The sequence below is a fragment of the Copadichromis virginalis genome, linkage group LG6 (assembly GCF_057382275.1).
Source record: "Copadichromis virginalis isolate Kocher_CV1m ecotype Utaka linkage group LG6, C_Virginalis_male_GT1.1, whole genome shotgun sequence".
NCBI classification, from domain to species: Eukaryota; Metazoa; Chordata; class Actinopteri; order Cichliformes; family Cichlidae; genus Copadichromis; species Copadichromis virginalis.
Genome location: NC_140623.1, coordinates 41,091,659 through 41,107,779, shown reverse-complemented (window position 1 = coordinate 41,107,779; position 16,121 = coordinate 41,091,659). Strand labels below are relative to the sequence as shown.

The 16,121-nt window shown below is 41.3% G+C and overlaps 1 protein-coding gene across 3 annotated transcripts; it reads left to right on the top strand.

Moving 5' to 3' along the window:
* The first annotated feature begins 3,516 nt into the window (after positions 1–3,516).
* On the top strand, positions 3,517–16,102 carry LOC146708527 (NACHT, LRR and PYD domains-containing protein 3-like). 3 transcript variants are annotated; one of them, XM_085460476.1, is made up of 9 exons: positions 3,517–3,592; positions 6,139–7,762; positions 8,167–8,511; positions 9,863–10,030; positions 10,887–11,057; positions 11,194–11,409; positions 11,513–11,686; positions 14,162–14,335; positions 15,134–16,102. In XM_085460476.1, exons 2-9 carry the CDS (start codon positions 6,156–6,158, stop codon positions 15,147–15,149), a joined length of 2,871 nt encoding a protein of 956 aa, XP_085316602.1. In that variant the 5' UTR covers positions 3,517–3,592; positions 6,139–6,155; the 3' UTR covers positions 15,150–16,102. The 3 variants fall into 3 exon arrangements, with proteins under 3 accessions (XP_085316602.1, XP_085316603.1, XP_085316601.1); XM_085460475.1 differs by lacking the exon at positions 3,517–3,592 and adding an exon at positions 3,641–3,943; XM_085460477.1 differs by lacking the exons at positions 3,517–3,592; positions 9,863–10,030 and adding an exon at positions 3,640–3,943.
* The last annotated feature ends 19 nt before the right edge of the window (positions 16,103–16,121 follow it).

Below are 16,121 nucleotides of genomic sequence, written 5' to 3'. Positions count from 1 at the left end.
ATCGGCCCATAAAAACAAAAAATCGCCAGCGGCCCACCGATGGCCAGTCCAGCTATGGTGATGGAGCACAGGGCCCTGTTTCAGGAAGCCGGTTTAGAAAACTCAGAGTGAAAAACGATACGCAGGGTTGAGTAATCCCGAACTGTCCAACTCGGAATATTCGGTTTCAGAAAGGCTGATAACAATTAGTTCAATCAACGCGGAGTTGCTTTAACCCCAAGTGAAGCGCGCGGACGAGGATACATAAAGCCCTGATAAGCGGAGCACAGATTAAGCGAGTCACCATGGAGACGGAGGGAAAGAAGGCGTGATCAATGTATTTTACAGCGCTTGAGGCCGAAATTCTGATGGCAGCATATGCCGATAACACGCAAATTCCGCGGAAAAAAGTAACACAGCCACAGCTGCGAAAGACAGGGAGCATGCATGGCAAAACATAGCCGACAGAGTCAATGCGTGAGTGTTAATATAAACATTGATCTAGGGATTTCCACCCATTTAACACGTTATTTTATCATATGTTATTTTATTTGTTATTTTATACATTTTATTTTGTGATGTGATGTGAGCGCAGGTGCAACCCAACAGGCCCCAAACGTTCCTGGCAGCAAGTAAAAATGAAATATAAAAATATAGTCCAAACAGGTAAGGTGTAATTGTATTATGAGCCATAGTGCTTGGTCTGTTTGTCCCATGTAAATCAATTGCAGTTAGAGGCTACATTAATTTTCTTTCTGTAAGCACTTATTGAAATTATCTGAGCACATTACAAGTACATATTTGCTTACTCTGTATGCTCAAATGTGGCCCGTTATAGCCAACAGAAAAAAAGCGGAGGCCCGAAAAACAGGTGGGGGTCCTCCACCACCACCACTCACAGAGGCTGAGCAGTTGGCCCTCAGCCAAAACAGTGGGCGCCCTGTGGCCGAAGGCATCTCTGCGGGGACATCCTCTGAGTCAATAACCCCGCAAGACACAAGTGCCTACATAGGGGGTAAATCCAAAATAATACATGATGTGCATACATCCTTTCTCCACAGTCACCTTTGCAGTGCTACTCATTCATTTGATAAACTCTTCACCATAATGAATTATTTTGTAGTGAAGTTATTTTCCTACTGATTTTGCCTTCCCTCAGTCTTGGTTGTCTTTGAGAGCATAATGACAATGAAGTGTAAGGTGATTGGTATGTTTGTTAATTGCCATTTGGTCCCTTGTAAGTTATAAGTGACCTGTATAAACCTCATATTCTATCAGTTGATGGTGATGGTGTACTGCATCTGGTGCAGCCTCCTGTTGAGCCAGACCAACATGCAGTTGTGAGTAATACTCCACAGATTATATGAGTTTACAGTAGAACAGCAATGTTGTTTATTTCTTTACTACAGGAAAATAATGAAGAAACATTGACAGCTGTTACAGAGGAGGAAGCAACAGAGACACTTTATGAGGTTTACATCTTTTAATACTTTGTGTACAGGAAACACAGGTGACCAATAAAGCCAGTTGAACAAAAAATCTGTTTATTCTTCTTTCAACATGTTGAGGTGATGGGTCAAAAGAAATGATTGTGACATATGGTGTCTCTGACTGCGCTTCCATCTTGTATGTCCGTGGGAGGGTCAGGATGTTCATGGTTTGGATCACTGCTGATGTTTGGTTCAGAAGGACAGTGTTCTCCTCTAATTGTGGCAATGTTGTGAAGAATCACACATGCCACAATAATGTCACATGCCCTTTCTGGGGTGACCCTGAGTCTTTGCAGGCACTGGAACCGGGCCTTAAGCATTCCGATAGTCATTTCAATTCTGGCTCTTGTCCTGCAATTAGCCAGATTATATCGCTGCTGTGGGCCCGGTTCAGGGTCAGGGTAAGGGGTAAGCAAATAGGGTAAACATGGATACCCCCTATCACCAAGCAAGTAGCCAGTGAACTCTCCTAAGACAGAAGGGTACACTTCAGTTCAAATGTCCCTGAAGCAATTGGTCTTTATATATTTTAAAGTATTCTCAACTCACCATGTCCAAATTTTGTGCTCAGTGTACATTCACGGAATATTTGTGAGTCATGGACAGAGCCTGGCCACTTGGCTTCCACATTTGTGATAATGTTGGCAGCATCACATATGATCTTCACAGTGCAGAGAACACAAATTAGCATCCATTACTATAATGAAATAATTTGTTAGTTTGAAATGCTACAGGGAACTATGTACCTGTACATTAATGCTGTGGAAAGACTTCCTGTTCACATAGTCTCCTTCATTTACTAAAGGAGCAATGACTGGAATGTGAGTGCCATCTATACAGCCAATCACGCCTGGGAACCCTGAAAATAAATGTAAAATTTAAGTAGTAGTCCAAGTATCACCACACCATAAATTAAGTTTTGTTCATCCTGATACCTGCAATTTTGTGGAATCCCTCTTTGATGAATCTTGTGGGTCTGTGACCGGGGAACACCACAGACGAGTGCAGGAGACGTTTCAGTGCAACTGTAACATTCCTGACTGCCCGACAGACGGTAGCCTTGGAAACGTGCTCAGCGTCACCAATATTATACAGAAAGCTCCCGTTTGCAAAAAAACGAAGTGCAATACAAATAATATGTACAGAACTGAGAGCATGTCCGCGATGTGTCACATGCGTAATATATGGCCTGAGGATGTGATCCAAATAACTTATAGATTGTGCTGAGAAACGGTAACGTTCGCACAGGAAATCATCAGGTAATGATAAAATGTCCAGACGCGCTCGAATCACTCTCTCCCGGCGGAGAGCTCTGCGGAGAATTTGGGCTTCGATATCTACCGGCTCTTCAAGGAAGGGACACGCCATGTCTGAGACTTCCTACTGTCAGGTTTCCGACAAAGGGGCGGAGACAGTCAGGGTTAGTTGTAGTAAACCTGCTAGGGGGCAGGTTAGCTTCACGGCGTGTGTCGTCATAGTGACTCACTCAGGCTGCAGCTGAACTCGCTTTGTGAAACCGAAAACCCAGAGTTTTCGTTAACTCAGGGTATACTTACTCAGTTTTTCCACTAAACCGGCTTCCTGAAACAGGGCCCAGGTGTCTGGAATCCACGACGAAATGTAAGAGAGGTCCTGTATCTCTGAGGGTTGGTAGATGTCAGAGCCAGTGTGGGAGAGCATGTGGATGTGATTGTACAAAGAATAAAAATAAATAAACATTGAAATAAAAAAGGCGGAAGTGGTTTCGGGAATACAGCAGCGATCATTTTAACGAATTTAAAAAATGCATTTATTTCCTTATTTATTTCCCTTCTTGTTTTTCCCCATAAAACACTAGTATTCCGGGTTAGGGTTGTTAGGGTTAACCCTAACCCTGGCTGTTAAGGCTTTACGTCGGGGCATACGTTTACAAACGCCAGGCAGCTGTTAGAATTGGTTATTAAACAACAACAGAAGGGTGCAAGTTTGTAGAAGAGCTGGTTGTGGTGGTTGAAGGCGAGTCCATCAGGAGACCGCTTGATTTAAAGTCCCCGTTGCTGCTGGCTTCATGCCAGGAGTCAAAATGGCGGATGCTGGGAAAGTTGCTCAGCTTGCACAGAACACTCACAGAAGGGTATTTTGAGGTAGTTAAAATCGATAAAGATGTAAAAGTGGTTATGTATAATGTTATGGCCACTTCTGTGTGAAATGAAGTGAAAACCAGAATAAAGATCTTTAACTCGGGAGATGTATGTTGTTTTGAGCAAACGCGTTGGAGTAGCTAGCTAGCGCCCCCTAAAAACCCAGGAGTCCCGAGAGCGGTCGTTCTCAGATTATATCAGCTTTGTGGTTCACGCCCATTCGTGCTCCTCAGCTGTGGCGGGTCCTAAGAAAGTGAAAGTATTTTTTTTCTTGTCGTTTTCTTCTGCGCACAATGCTGCCGTGAACGCCGCAATCTCCTCTTCGTGGAAAAGAAAGGTGCTGTAGCTTCTTCGGTGAGTTTGGCTCGCTTGTTAATACGTAAATTAATACGTAAACGAACGAGTCAGTATAATGCAAGATGAAGCTGAGTCAACAGTCCCGTCTTGCAGTTCAGCTGGATGAGGTTTTTGCCAAACACCGGTGTTTTTACTTTCGATTTCTCATTCTGGGTTAAAGCAGCTGATGGTGTTTTTTTTCCCCCTAGGGGGTCGATTTTAGTTAAAGTTCATTTCTATGTGTTCAAACGATGGTTAGGTTTCCTTATTGTTTTTTTGTTTTGTTTTGTTTTTTTAACTTTTCAGCTATTCGCGCTACATTGAGGGCACTTCCAAAACAAGAACTTATATCACTGAGCATGCGCAATGCTACACGGGTATTTACAGTGACTGTTGATATGCAGATCAATAATACAGTAAATAATTATCAGGCAACAGGTAAAATAAGCGTTTGATTTGCTGCTGAGTGAGAGTAACTTCTAAAAAATGAATTTATTTTTAGCAAGCAGAACAAAATGCAACAAAAAAACACGAGAAAGTGCGAGCCATACAACATATCTTCATCTGAAACACCGATTCCAACGATGTATTGGCCCCGTTACTGTTTTTACTTTGAAATGTTTATATGATTTCACTTCAGCTTGTTTTTCCGTGTTTTTCACATGAGTGTTGATATGCAGTTAAGCCTGCAGTTATCACACTAAACTCCAAATAGTGCTCTGTGAAACAGCATCTCCGATGCTTAAATTATGATATTTTTCTTTCTTCTTCTTTTACTGCTCCCTTTAGAGGTCGCCACAGGGGGTTATCTGCCCCCATCACCTCATGCCTAGCTTCTTTCTTTGTCTCACCAACCTCCTGTATGTCCTTCCTCACAAGAATCCTCTCTGAGCTGTCCCTCTGGTGTATTAAGTGTAAATCTTAGCATCTTATTAAACCATTTGTTTCCACATAAAGGGGACAAATGTTTTAGGTGAACATTTTGCATTCTACCTATCAATATCTTACAAGCTCTAAAGTTGATAGAAGTTGAAACTGGTCACCTACCTGCCTTTTTCAGTCCCCGTGACTTCATAAGTACAGGGAAATGCACATATCAAGGCCTGAAAAATACATTTAATCTTTGTCAACAACAAAAACTCTAAATGTAACAGTTTTTGCTCTCTACAATTATTTATAAAACCAACACTAAGTCTAAGGGGATATATTAAACTGTTGTAGAGAACATCTGAACACCTAATTGGTTCTCGATTTTAAAGCTACATAATGTAAAAATATAGTCATAGTAGAAAAATTTCATTGGCACTGAAGAAGGCTAGAGGCTAGAAGATAAGTCTGGTATGAAAATCCAGGTAGAGGGGAGACGTTTAGTATGATCTACCTTGTTTGGAGCCACCTGTCCCACATGGTGATATGACTCCTGAAAGTTTACCCAAAATGTTCTGTTTAAAAATGTATCAGGTGAATTATCAGAGCACACATCAAACATTCAGGGTACCAAAGGTTTTGACTACGTGAACTGTCTTTAGTACTTGAGGTGAATTTCAATCAGCTGATTGCCATCCAAAGAGATTCCTCAATACTAAAAGCTGAATGGCAGTCCAAGAGTTTTAGTCTCATGTGGTGTTAAATTAAAAAATAAAGTTTAGCTTCCTTCATCTCAACCTGGAGAGATGAATCTGACTGTCCAAATGAAGTAAACTTTATCATTTGACAGCGTGCACAAGGTTCTTCACAGACATCCACATGCCTGCAAATGTTGTGTGACTGTGCAGCCTTGTGTGTAGAAGCTGTAGATTACAACAGAGCACCTGTGCAGCGACTTCAGAGTGAAACAGGAATGACTGCTCTGCGCCATGTCTCCAGCTGTCTGTGTCCTCAACATTGGATCATTCAATTTCTAAAGACCAGGGTCACAATGATTGTTCCTCTTGGTTAGTCTTTGTTACAAACATTAAACTGGGCCTGTTTTGTTATTGAAAGCATGACGTATCCCACTTATTGATGCTCAGGCTGGTAATAAAAAAAGCATTCTGATCAAAAATGTGATTGTGGCACTGGCATTGAGTGTAAAATTGATTTGGTTGGGTTTTTATGGCCTAAATGTGTTTTTAACCTTCTGTGTTTTTAACCTTCAGGTGGGAGACACTGACTGAGTTTTTGTGGACTGACTTTGCAGTAAAATGTTTCTCACTGACTTTTCATCTTTTCAGGAGCATCTGCCATTGTTATGGCTCTCCAAACCTGTCTCAAAGCTGCGCTGAGGAGCAAATATGAGAGCCTGGATGAAGCCTTTTCCAAAAGCTCAATACTTCCTTCGAGGCTCTGCTATCAGGACATCAGGTACAACTACACAGAGCCTGAATTCTTCCAGCATGAGTACAGACGCCTGGATAGGAGCTTCTTTTTTCCAGACGCTCCACTTGCAGACCTTTTATCGTGCAAATGTCAACATAACAGAAATAGAACAGTCATCACTATAGGAGTGAGCGGAGTCGGAAAAACCACAATGGTGCAGAGCTGTGCTCTTGATTGGGCCAAGGACAAGGGGTACCACAGCATCAGCTTCCTGTTTCCTCTCACCTTCTGGGAATTGAATCTGCTGAAAGATAGACTGAGCCTGATTGAGCTTCTCCAGACATTTTACCCTGAACTGAAGGAGCTTGATGCATCTGTCCTAAATGAAGACGGGGTGTGGTTCATTCTCGATGGACTAGACGAGTTTCAAATCCAGCTCAACTTTGACTGTCCAGCTGTGAGTGATGTTTCTGAAGCATCAACTGTAGACAGTCTTGTCACTAACCTAATCAGGGGAAATTTACTCCCAAGAGCTCATATATGGGTAACGTCTCGAATTTCAGACGAGTATCAAATACCTCCCTTTTATTTGCTGAAAAAAACGGAGCTGCGGGGATTCAGCGATGAAGAGAAGGAGCAGCACTTCCGAATGGTCATCGGTGATGATGATCTTGTCAACAAAGCCATCAATCACGTGAGAATATTGAGGAGCCTGGACTCCCTGTGTCAGATACCTCCAATCTGCACCATTATGGCAAGTGCTTTAAAGGATCACGTAAAAGGGCAAAAGGGTTTTAAATTGCATCCCTTGAGTCTAACTGAGATTTACAATCTGGGTTTCGGTGCGCTGGAAGCTAAACACTTGCCTATCTTTACCAAGCTGAAGAAGGTGGCGCTGCTTCGGATGGGAGTGCAGAACGTCATGTATGAGGATGACCTTTCAGGAAATGGGATAAGTGTCGAGGAAGCTTTATCTTTCGTAGAAACATTCCCGCTTGTTTTGAGAACGGAGACGGGACTGAACGGTACCACTGTGTTTCGCTTTGGCCACTTGAGTGTTCAAGAGTTCCTGGCTGCGTCTTACAAACTGGAGGACATCAAAGCTCAAAAAATGAATTTAAGCTCCTGTATTCAGCATCAAGTGGATGAAGTGCTGGAGAATAATGAGGGAGTCTCTGATCTCCTACTTCGTTTCATGTTTGGCCTCATTAAGGAGCGCATGCTGTTGCCACCCAAAGATTTGCTCTTTGGCTATGTCAAGAAGAAGATCCTGAGCAAGATATCGTCCTACAGCACCGTCATCCTGTTTCACTGCCTGCGGGAGTACGACAGTCAGGCGTTGCAGGAGGAGGTTAGGTTCTTTCAGAGGTATGGCGTTTCTCAGATCCCAGGGTTCTCACTGATGCACTGGAGAGACTTGATGCAGAGGATCAGAGCTTTTGAAGGGATTCGAGAGACTTTTGAGATGGAGGTGTCAGTGAGATGTGATGACAAACTCATCAAGAATATTCCAGCTATTTTCAAATCCAGGAAAGCCATGTAAGTTTGTACTTACTGCATTCACTGAATTTTATCCATACGCCTATTTTCTTAACCACTTATCCAGGCTGGATCCAAGCTGTTATAGGGCGAGAGGCAGTGTTCACAATCACAGGGCAGTATGTACAGATGCTACACACATATTCGTACATTTAAATGAACTGAAATGTTTTATCTCACATCATATGACAAAACTGTGTTCCTTCAGGTAATGCAGGACTTTTGTTAAACCCCTTGAATTAAAGCTGTAAGTCAGTGTGTCAGGGGTTCGATTTAAAACCCACTGTGATTGTGCACAGAGCTGTAACTGCAAAATTATTTCATTGTCTACTTACTTAAACATTTGCCTGGACATACAATATTTCCCTCTTTGCCAGATGTCATTAACTTCTACCTCTTTGCAGGCTGAAATTCTCCAACCTGACTGACAAGAGCTGCCCAGCGTTGGCAGCAGTCTTAAGCTCAAAGGAGTCATTCCTGAGGGAGCTGGATCTGGGGTACAACAGCTTCAGCACCAGTGGAGTCCAGGAACTTGCAGAGGGCCTGAACAGTATGACTTGCAGGCTGAAAATACTTCGGCTGCAAGGCTGTGGACTGACCGCAGAGACCTGTCAGTATTTGAGCCAATGCCTGATGCAACACCAAATACTGCAAGAGCTGGATCTTAGCAGCAATGGAATAGGAGATCGGGGGCTGAAGCTGCTGTCGCATGGTTTGGGAAGTTCTAGTTGCCGGCTGCAGACATTAAAGTAAGTGTTCAGATGGTAAAGCGTTGTTTCTCTATCAAGACCCCCTAACGCTTTTCTGACTTAATTTTGTTGATTAATTTTAAACCCCAATGACATTCTCAAAAAAAGTTGTTTTTTTTCTTTTGCATAAAGTAAACCCTCAAATACTTCATCATTCATAAAGCCGATAGTTACTCTGTCCCCACAGACCACTTATAAGTCAGGAAAAATCACAAATACTCCACAGTGAAAAAGGAATTGGGGGGGAGAAGCTATGGTATAATGGGTTATGTTCCACATAAGAGATCACCACCTAGTGAGCAATCAACTCAAAGATTAATAGGATCTAAAGTGTTTGTCTCTCCCTGATGAGCATTGGTACAGTTTACATGGAGGCGAAGAAGACTTACCGTTTTATTTCTGGGTTTTTTCTATTTATTCTTTACCACGTCTCAGGCTGTTAAATGCCACCAGGACTGCAGCTGAAAGAACGACACTACCTGTCTTACTGTTTCTGCCTGGCAGCTGATTTACCTGTCCATTAACACCATTGATGCTACCAGATCTTTGGCTCTTTCATGTGAACATGACCTTACCTACACTGATAACCCTGAGTTGCCTAAGTGAGCTGATAACCACATTCATGTATTTGCTTAGCCTGATTTATGATGTTAGGATAAGTGAAGCCAAATAATGGAAGCTATCCAGGATACGTTGAATTTGCTTCATAGTGCAGGTCATAGGTCTCGCTGACAAACACGCCCAGTGAGACAAAAAATTGACGACATAAATGAGCATCACAATACGCTCTAATTCAAATCACACCAACAGACAGAAACAATCTCATCATCAGACTGTTGAATCATGAATTAATGAGGAAATGAGGTAAAAACTGTGTTTGCTGAGCTCTTCGATCCGTCCGTCGTCAGTCCCCGAGATCATCTGCACATCAGTCAGGCCAGGTTTTAAATTTCAACAAATTTTGCAAAAAATTCCAAATCAGTGTTTTTACTTTTAGTTTCAGTTATTGGGTGTAAAAGACCGATTTGTATTATTGTAAAGCTAAATTTGTGGCATCTTTAAATAAAATAAAAATGTAAATAAATTAAAAGGGTTGTATGGATCTGGATACCTGTGTATTTATGTTGTATGTTTATCTTGATATTAACATTTTTAAAACATTAATAATATGTTACTGAGGAAAAAACCCCAAAAGAAATCAAGCAGTTCGAATACTTTAAGGAGTGATAGTGTAAATGCTGCACCTTTTACTCACAGCTGTGCACATACAATATTAAAATGACACTGATAAAACCATTCCTCACAGATGAAATTATGTTGTGTATTTATCGTCTGTATTTCTTACTCATAGGTTGTCACAGTGTGACATTAAAGAGGCTGGCTGCTATGATCTGGGCTCAGCTCTGCTGATAAACCCTCCTTTTCTCAGTGTGTTGGATCTAAGCATCAATTGGATTGGAGACGAGGGGGCCAATGAGATATTTAACAATTTTGACATATCGTATCTAAAAAAGTTGGAGTAAGTATGGCTTAATCTACAAAAAGTCCTTTTTCCAGTAACATACCAAAGCATATAAAAGTTGGGTTCATAGATAGACACGTTTGATTTATGGGATAAATGTAGGCTTTAAGTGTGGTTAGTCTTGATTTAGTGAGTTGATCACAAATATCACATTAACTCAAGGGAAATTTAAGCCATTTTTATACACAGTCCCCTCTTTTTTTTGTGTCTTTTTTTGTGCGCCAAAGCGGATCGTTTACGCCTAGTCAGCCCCCATAGACTACCATGTTAAAAAGAACCGCTTTAAAGCAGAAACAACCATGTTTACAACCTTCTAACAAAAATATCTTTTGGCTTCTGTGGACAGTTGGAGTTTGGAGGAATTTATACCGCTAAGGTTTAGTGGCTACTTTGACAGATGTAACTGTAGCTACTAACTGCAGTCACTGAACTGGATTTCTCCAGTGTTTTGATGCCTTTTATGAGCTTTTAATACAATTATCTGACAATTAATATGGCAGGAACTAGTGTATATATTGTGCTCATACGGTTTATTATTCCACTTTGTTAACAAAGCTTTAGCCGCTAACTTAGCATGTCACCCTCTCCAAATATGGTCACTTCCAAAAATATCATGGTACCATAATGTAGCTAATGAGGCTGCCATTTCTGCTTCCATCTTTTATTTACAGCCAATAATTAAAGCAAAAACTCTGCATGTTTAGCCCATATTTATGACTGTAACTTCATTATACTTTGCAAGAAAGCCAATTTAAAAAAGAAAGATGTCTGTCACCACAGATGTATGGATAACTGCTGCTTATCAACATAAATTGATAGATTTCACTCATATGGTCTTTCGTGTCTTTGGCAGGTTGTACTGCTGCGGCCTCACCGTGCTGAGCTGTGAAAGTATTGGGGAAGCTCTGAAGAGTGAAACGAGCACTCTGTTAGAACTCAATTTGAGCAACAACAGCTTGAAAGATGCTGGGTTTAAAATCATCTGCGAAGGCATGTATGCGTGGTGTAGTCTCCAAAAACTCAAGTAAGCATGACCTGATTACACACTGACTGAAACAAAGAGACGTTAAAAATCCTGGCAAAGATTTATTTTTAATCCATTTATTATCGATGAATATTTGGCCTAACACATTATTCATGTTTGTGGTATTTCTCCTCAGTGTTTCACGATGTGGAATCACTGGTGCAGGTTGTCGATACCTGGCAAAGGTCCTCTGTTCAATCTCGCAGCTCACCGATGGCTGGATGGGAGTTGGCGAGTGGCAGGCGGTGGAGCTGATAGACCTGGACCTCAGCATGAACCACATTGGAGACAAAGGAGTGAAAGAAATTTCACCCGGCCTAATGAATCCTTTGAGCCACCTGAAAACTCTGAAGTGAATCTTTTTTTTTTTTTTAACCAGACTTCATAATGACAGCGTGGGCTCAGTTTGATTGAAAGAAAAGCTTGCTGTAACATAGCTTTTTGCTTCCTTTCAGCCTGAGTTACTGCAGTCTGACTGACAGCTGCTGTGCAGAACTCGCCTCTGGACTGATGTCAAAGGCGAACATTCTCAGCGAGCTCGACCTGTCTCACAACAACCTTCAAGATAAGGGAGTGAAGAAACTCTACATCGGACTCCAAAGCCCGCAGTGCAAACTTGAGAAACTGTCGTAAGTTATTAAACTTTTATACTATGTTTACAAAAACAACAACAAAAAAACCCTCTTTCTAATAAAGTTAAACGAGTCAATACATGGGCTGTATCTGCAGTGGCACATTAGATCAGTGCTTCTCAAACTTTTCACAATGAGTACCACCTCATAAAATATATGGCTGTTGAAGTGCCACCCTTATGACGGACATTAAAGTACAGTAGTATAGGCCTATTTAACACCACATACAGTTTACACGAGACAGTTTTATTTCTTATGAATGCTATTTATTTAACTGTCATAAACAGGATGTGACAAGTGATAATAATAACAACTGTACTGCAATAAAACATTCACAGCAGGTGGGATATCCAGTCTTTAAATAATGACCTGATGAATCCTGCTTCCAGGTCCAAACTACTCTGCATTTATTAAGGCTGTTGTGTATTTAACATGTTTTAATGCTTTGTATCTTGTTATATTTAATCTCAACAAGCCCCTAAAAACACTCAGTGATCACTGTCGGCCTCTCTCAGTTTTTATTACCACTCTTCATTTTAAAGCTCAGTTTTTAAACCCTTACGATTATCTCAGTTGTTCTCCTGACTGAAGTTTGGTTCGTTTACAGCATCCTGTGATTGCATTTGTCTCTAACCATCGGGAACCCTCACGTTAACTTTTATCGAGTGGAAAAAAGTTAGCGTTCATCCTCCAGCTTCACTGTGTTTATATTGTGCTAACCATAGCTGTGTAGCTAGCCACAACGCAGCACATCATTATATACCCGACTAGCCCGACTTCAGTAACCCTACAAACGTCACTGCTGTTTAGTTTTCTGTCTTCATTTATGTTGGAAGTGATAACAGAGCTGTACGTTTGAACTTTTGCTGAGGCGGTTAAGCTGCCGGAGTTTTGGCTTCACGACCCTACAAGGAGCTTCGGCATCCAGGCGATAGTTTCTGACTCACCCACGACATCTCCAGCGCCCCCACCGATTCTCCCGGGGGCCTCCGACACATCGATGGTGGCTGGGATCGTGGCACGGCAGCACCGCGGAAAAGGGCTGTGCTTTTTACCGTCAGTGTGACAACGCAGTGCCGCCTTTGCAGTTTTAAGGCCCAGGGAAATGAGCCCACCAGCACTCTCTAGTGGCCGTGACACTGGCGATAAGGAAAGGCTGCTCTTCATAGAGGACTCACGCTCAGGGAGACGTTTTCTGGCTGACCCCAGCTCCCAGAAGAGCCTCGGGAACTCTTGTGTTGTCTTTGCATAGCTCCACAATCGTATATTATTTAATCTTTTAAAAAAAAAAGGAGTTTTCCCGCATACCACCAGAGAGAGCCCAAGTACCACGAGTGGTACGCATCCCACAGTTTGAGAAAGACTGGCTTAGAACCAGTGAAGTAAAATTCAGGTTCTCAGTTTATGTGAAAAGTCTACAAAATTAAAATTTACAAATATATGTTAAAAAAATCCTCACAAATATGTTACAAAAATAAAATAAAAAAACACAAACATTTATGATGGAAAAAAATAGTTGAACAGTTTTTCGTTGTCACACTTCAGGATAAAGTTGGAAAGAATTCACATCCGCACCGGCCCTCAAGGCCTGGAGTTCCCCCACCCCTGCAATAAGTGAATCTTTTACCCATTTAACCATGTAAAGCAGGGGTGGGGAACTCCAGGCCTCGAGGGCCGGTGTCCTGCAGGTTTTAGATGTGTCCAACACAGCTGATTTAAATGGCTAAATTACCTCCTCAACCTGTCTTGAAGTTCTCCGGAGGCCTGGGAATCATTTGAGTCAGGTGTGTTGACCCAAGGTGATATCTAAAACCTGCAGGACACCAGCCCTTGAGGCCTGGAGTTCCCCACCCTTGGTGTAAAGTGAAGCAATTTTGTTCCTCGACTAATGAAAGTTTCCCTCTTGAAATTTTGCATAGTTCTTTTATAAATTTGTACTTTTTTTCCTCAAATGATTTTTTTTTCGTCTCTTTGTGGCTTTAACCTTCAGATGATATTAGCCCACTCCACTCTCCACAAATGGGCGAGACCTTAAATACTTCCACACATATGTGCTGCTAAGTTAGTGTTTTTGTAGCACAGTCGACTGTGAGCCCAGTAATGCACCCAGATGTTCAGATCTGTATTTATAACAAAACATGTTGACAAGTTGAAATATAAGTCAAATAGAATTTGCAGCTCCTCTTAACTCAAAAGACGTGCACTGGAGAGACTGTGTGTCACCGTCTCCATGAGATAAAGAGTAACAAATTTTTTGATTTGCCCTTGAATTTATGCAGTTGTTGCTCAAATGACAGAAGTGATAACAAACATGTCCTGTTAATGTTTGAACACAAAATACTCGCCCAAGTTATTTGTTAATAACCAAATGATGCACCTGAGTCGAGCTCGGGTAAATGCATGTGCATGTTTGTTTGCAGACCCACACTGTCGGGGTAGACTGAGCTGTTCTGTATTTCTGTTTCTGTTCAGACTGAGGACCTGTGGCCTGACCTCGAGGAGTGTTCAGTTCCTGACCTCAGCCCTGAAGTTAAACCCGTTCTATCTGACAGAGCTGCATCTGGTGGGCAACAGGCTCGAGAACTCTGAAATCAGAGCACTCGCGGAGCTAACGAAGAACCACAAATACGCACTCAGGACAATAGAGTGAGTACCAAAGATGTGAAAAATACTCAGATAAGAGCAGGTGGGTTTCTGCTTTTGCCTTGTTGGATGGTCATTCACAACCAAGAAAAACGGATAATATTTAAGTATCGTAACACTGATAGTTTCTACTTCTATTTAGTTGTAAAACGTGAGACCTCAGATGGTACTGTGCAAAAGAAAAATTGTGAGATTTTTAAAACCTGGGCACTATTGTTCCATCTCTTTGGGTCTGTTATTAAAAAAACACAGAAATGTTTGTTTTCATTCAACGTTGAGCAAGAATGCTGTAATTTAACCAACAGCCCTGAAACAGTGGGAGTGTAATGGCTTAAAGCAACGCTCCACATTAAAGTTGTTGTTATTTTCCCCACTGATGGGCTCCAATTATAAGTCTCTCTCTGAGGTATCACATGATTGCATTAAAGCAGTGTAAACATTAGGTAGTACTCACATTCACGGCTTCAACACTGATTTTCTTGAATATGGTGGATGCGACAGATCCCAGAGTCTTTCACATCTGTCAGGTGTTCAGGGTGAATCTGAATCTGTGAAGAGAACAGGGCACCAGCGGTTTCTGCTTCCCGGCTGGACTGACTGATGTCCCTGAAGTTTAACTCACTTTGGGTTACATTGTGATGACTAAATGTTTCCTGTTAATCATCACCCCCAAAATAGGAAAATAAGACCCACAACTGTCCTTCAGTATATTTCTATCCTTATCTTTTCACTATTCATAACAAATTTCACTCCCTTTATTTCAAGCATTCATGTGCCTTTTTTTGTTATCTTATCTTCCAGCGTCTCAGTGGACTGAAGAAGAAGTGACACAAATGGCTCTGTCTCCTTATTTGCGCAGAAACTGGATGGCTACCACATAATTCTGTTCAGTTTGAGTTTCTGACTTAGAAATAGTGTAAAAATACCAAATGTACTTTAAAAGATTCGAAATGTTTAATTTTCCATTATTACCTCTTTGTATATAATGTTTTTTTAACCAAGTACTTTATTTCTGGGCCATAGAAGAATTGCCCCACGTCTTGGTTACGGTGGCCATATTCCAACAAATGAAACGTTGCTAATGCCGAGAGGCATGTGGTATGTGAAGGACAAAGTTATTTCACGTGAATGTGACATTTGTAGCCAAGTAAAAACAATAAGTGTAAAAACAAGCTAACATTTTTATATACGATATTGTTCATAATTTACTACATTCTCGTTTTTTTCACTGTAGCATTGAAATTGTTGAACTGTTCGTTCTGTCAGCTGGTGCAAACAGCGTTACAAGGTACTTCACATAAGTTATAAACACTGACACATTACAAAATGTGGTAAAATGAGAGAAATGGCTTAAATTAACAGAGTGATAATAAAACACTCGGGTGACATTAAAAGTTGTCACAAAACACTCTGAGAATCATCTTCCATCGCTTTAATCAGTTAGTTATTTATGAGAGTTTCTATCATATTCTGCCCAAACTGTAGCTGGTCACTTTTAATTTTCCACCTTGGGTGTAATATGTTTACCTGCAGGAGAGCCATGGGACAGCTTCCACTGCCTTTTTTCACAGCTGTTCAAAAACAGAGGTTTTGGATGCCTATTAATGTGGAGCATTTTCTCAACATTTGGCACGGTGTCCTGGTCACCCAGTCACACTCACTGTTTACATATCCATGCAGTTTTATTTGTTTATTTCCTCTTGAATGTGATGCATCAGCAGAACTGACCTCATCTCTGTAAACCGCACACAATAAATGCCTCTATTTTTGAAACAAGCAGTGCCGGTTA

Bases quoted from the DNA above. Each gene is read 5' to 3' on its own strand.
- LOC146708527 (XM_085460476.1), top strand. From the start codon at position 6,156: ATGGCTCTCCAAACCTGTCTCAAAGCTGCGCTGAGGAGCAAATATGAG. The intron at 11,058-11,193 runs GTAAGCATGACC...ATTTCTCCTCAG, and splicing joins TGTAGTCTCCAAAAACTCAA to TGTTTCACGATGTGGAATCA. The intron at 11,687-14,161 runs GTAAGTTATTAA...GTTTCTGTTCAG, and splicing joins TGCAAACTTGAGAAACTGTC to ACTGAGGACCTGTGGCCTGA.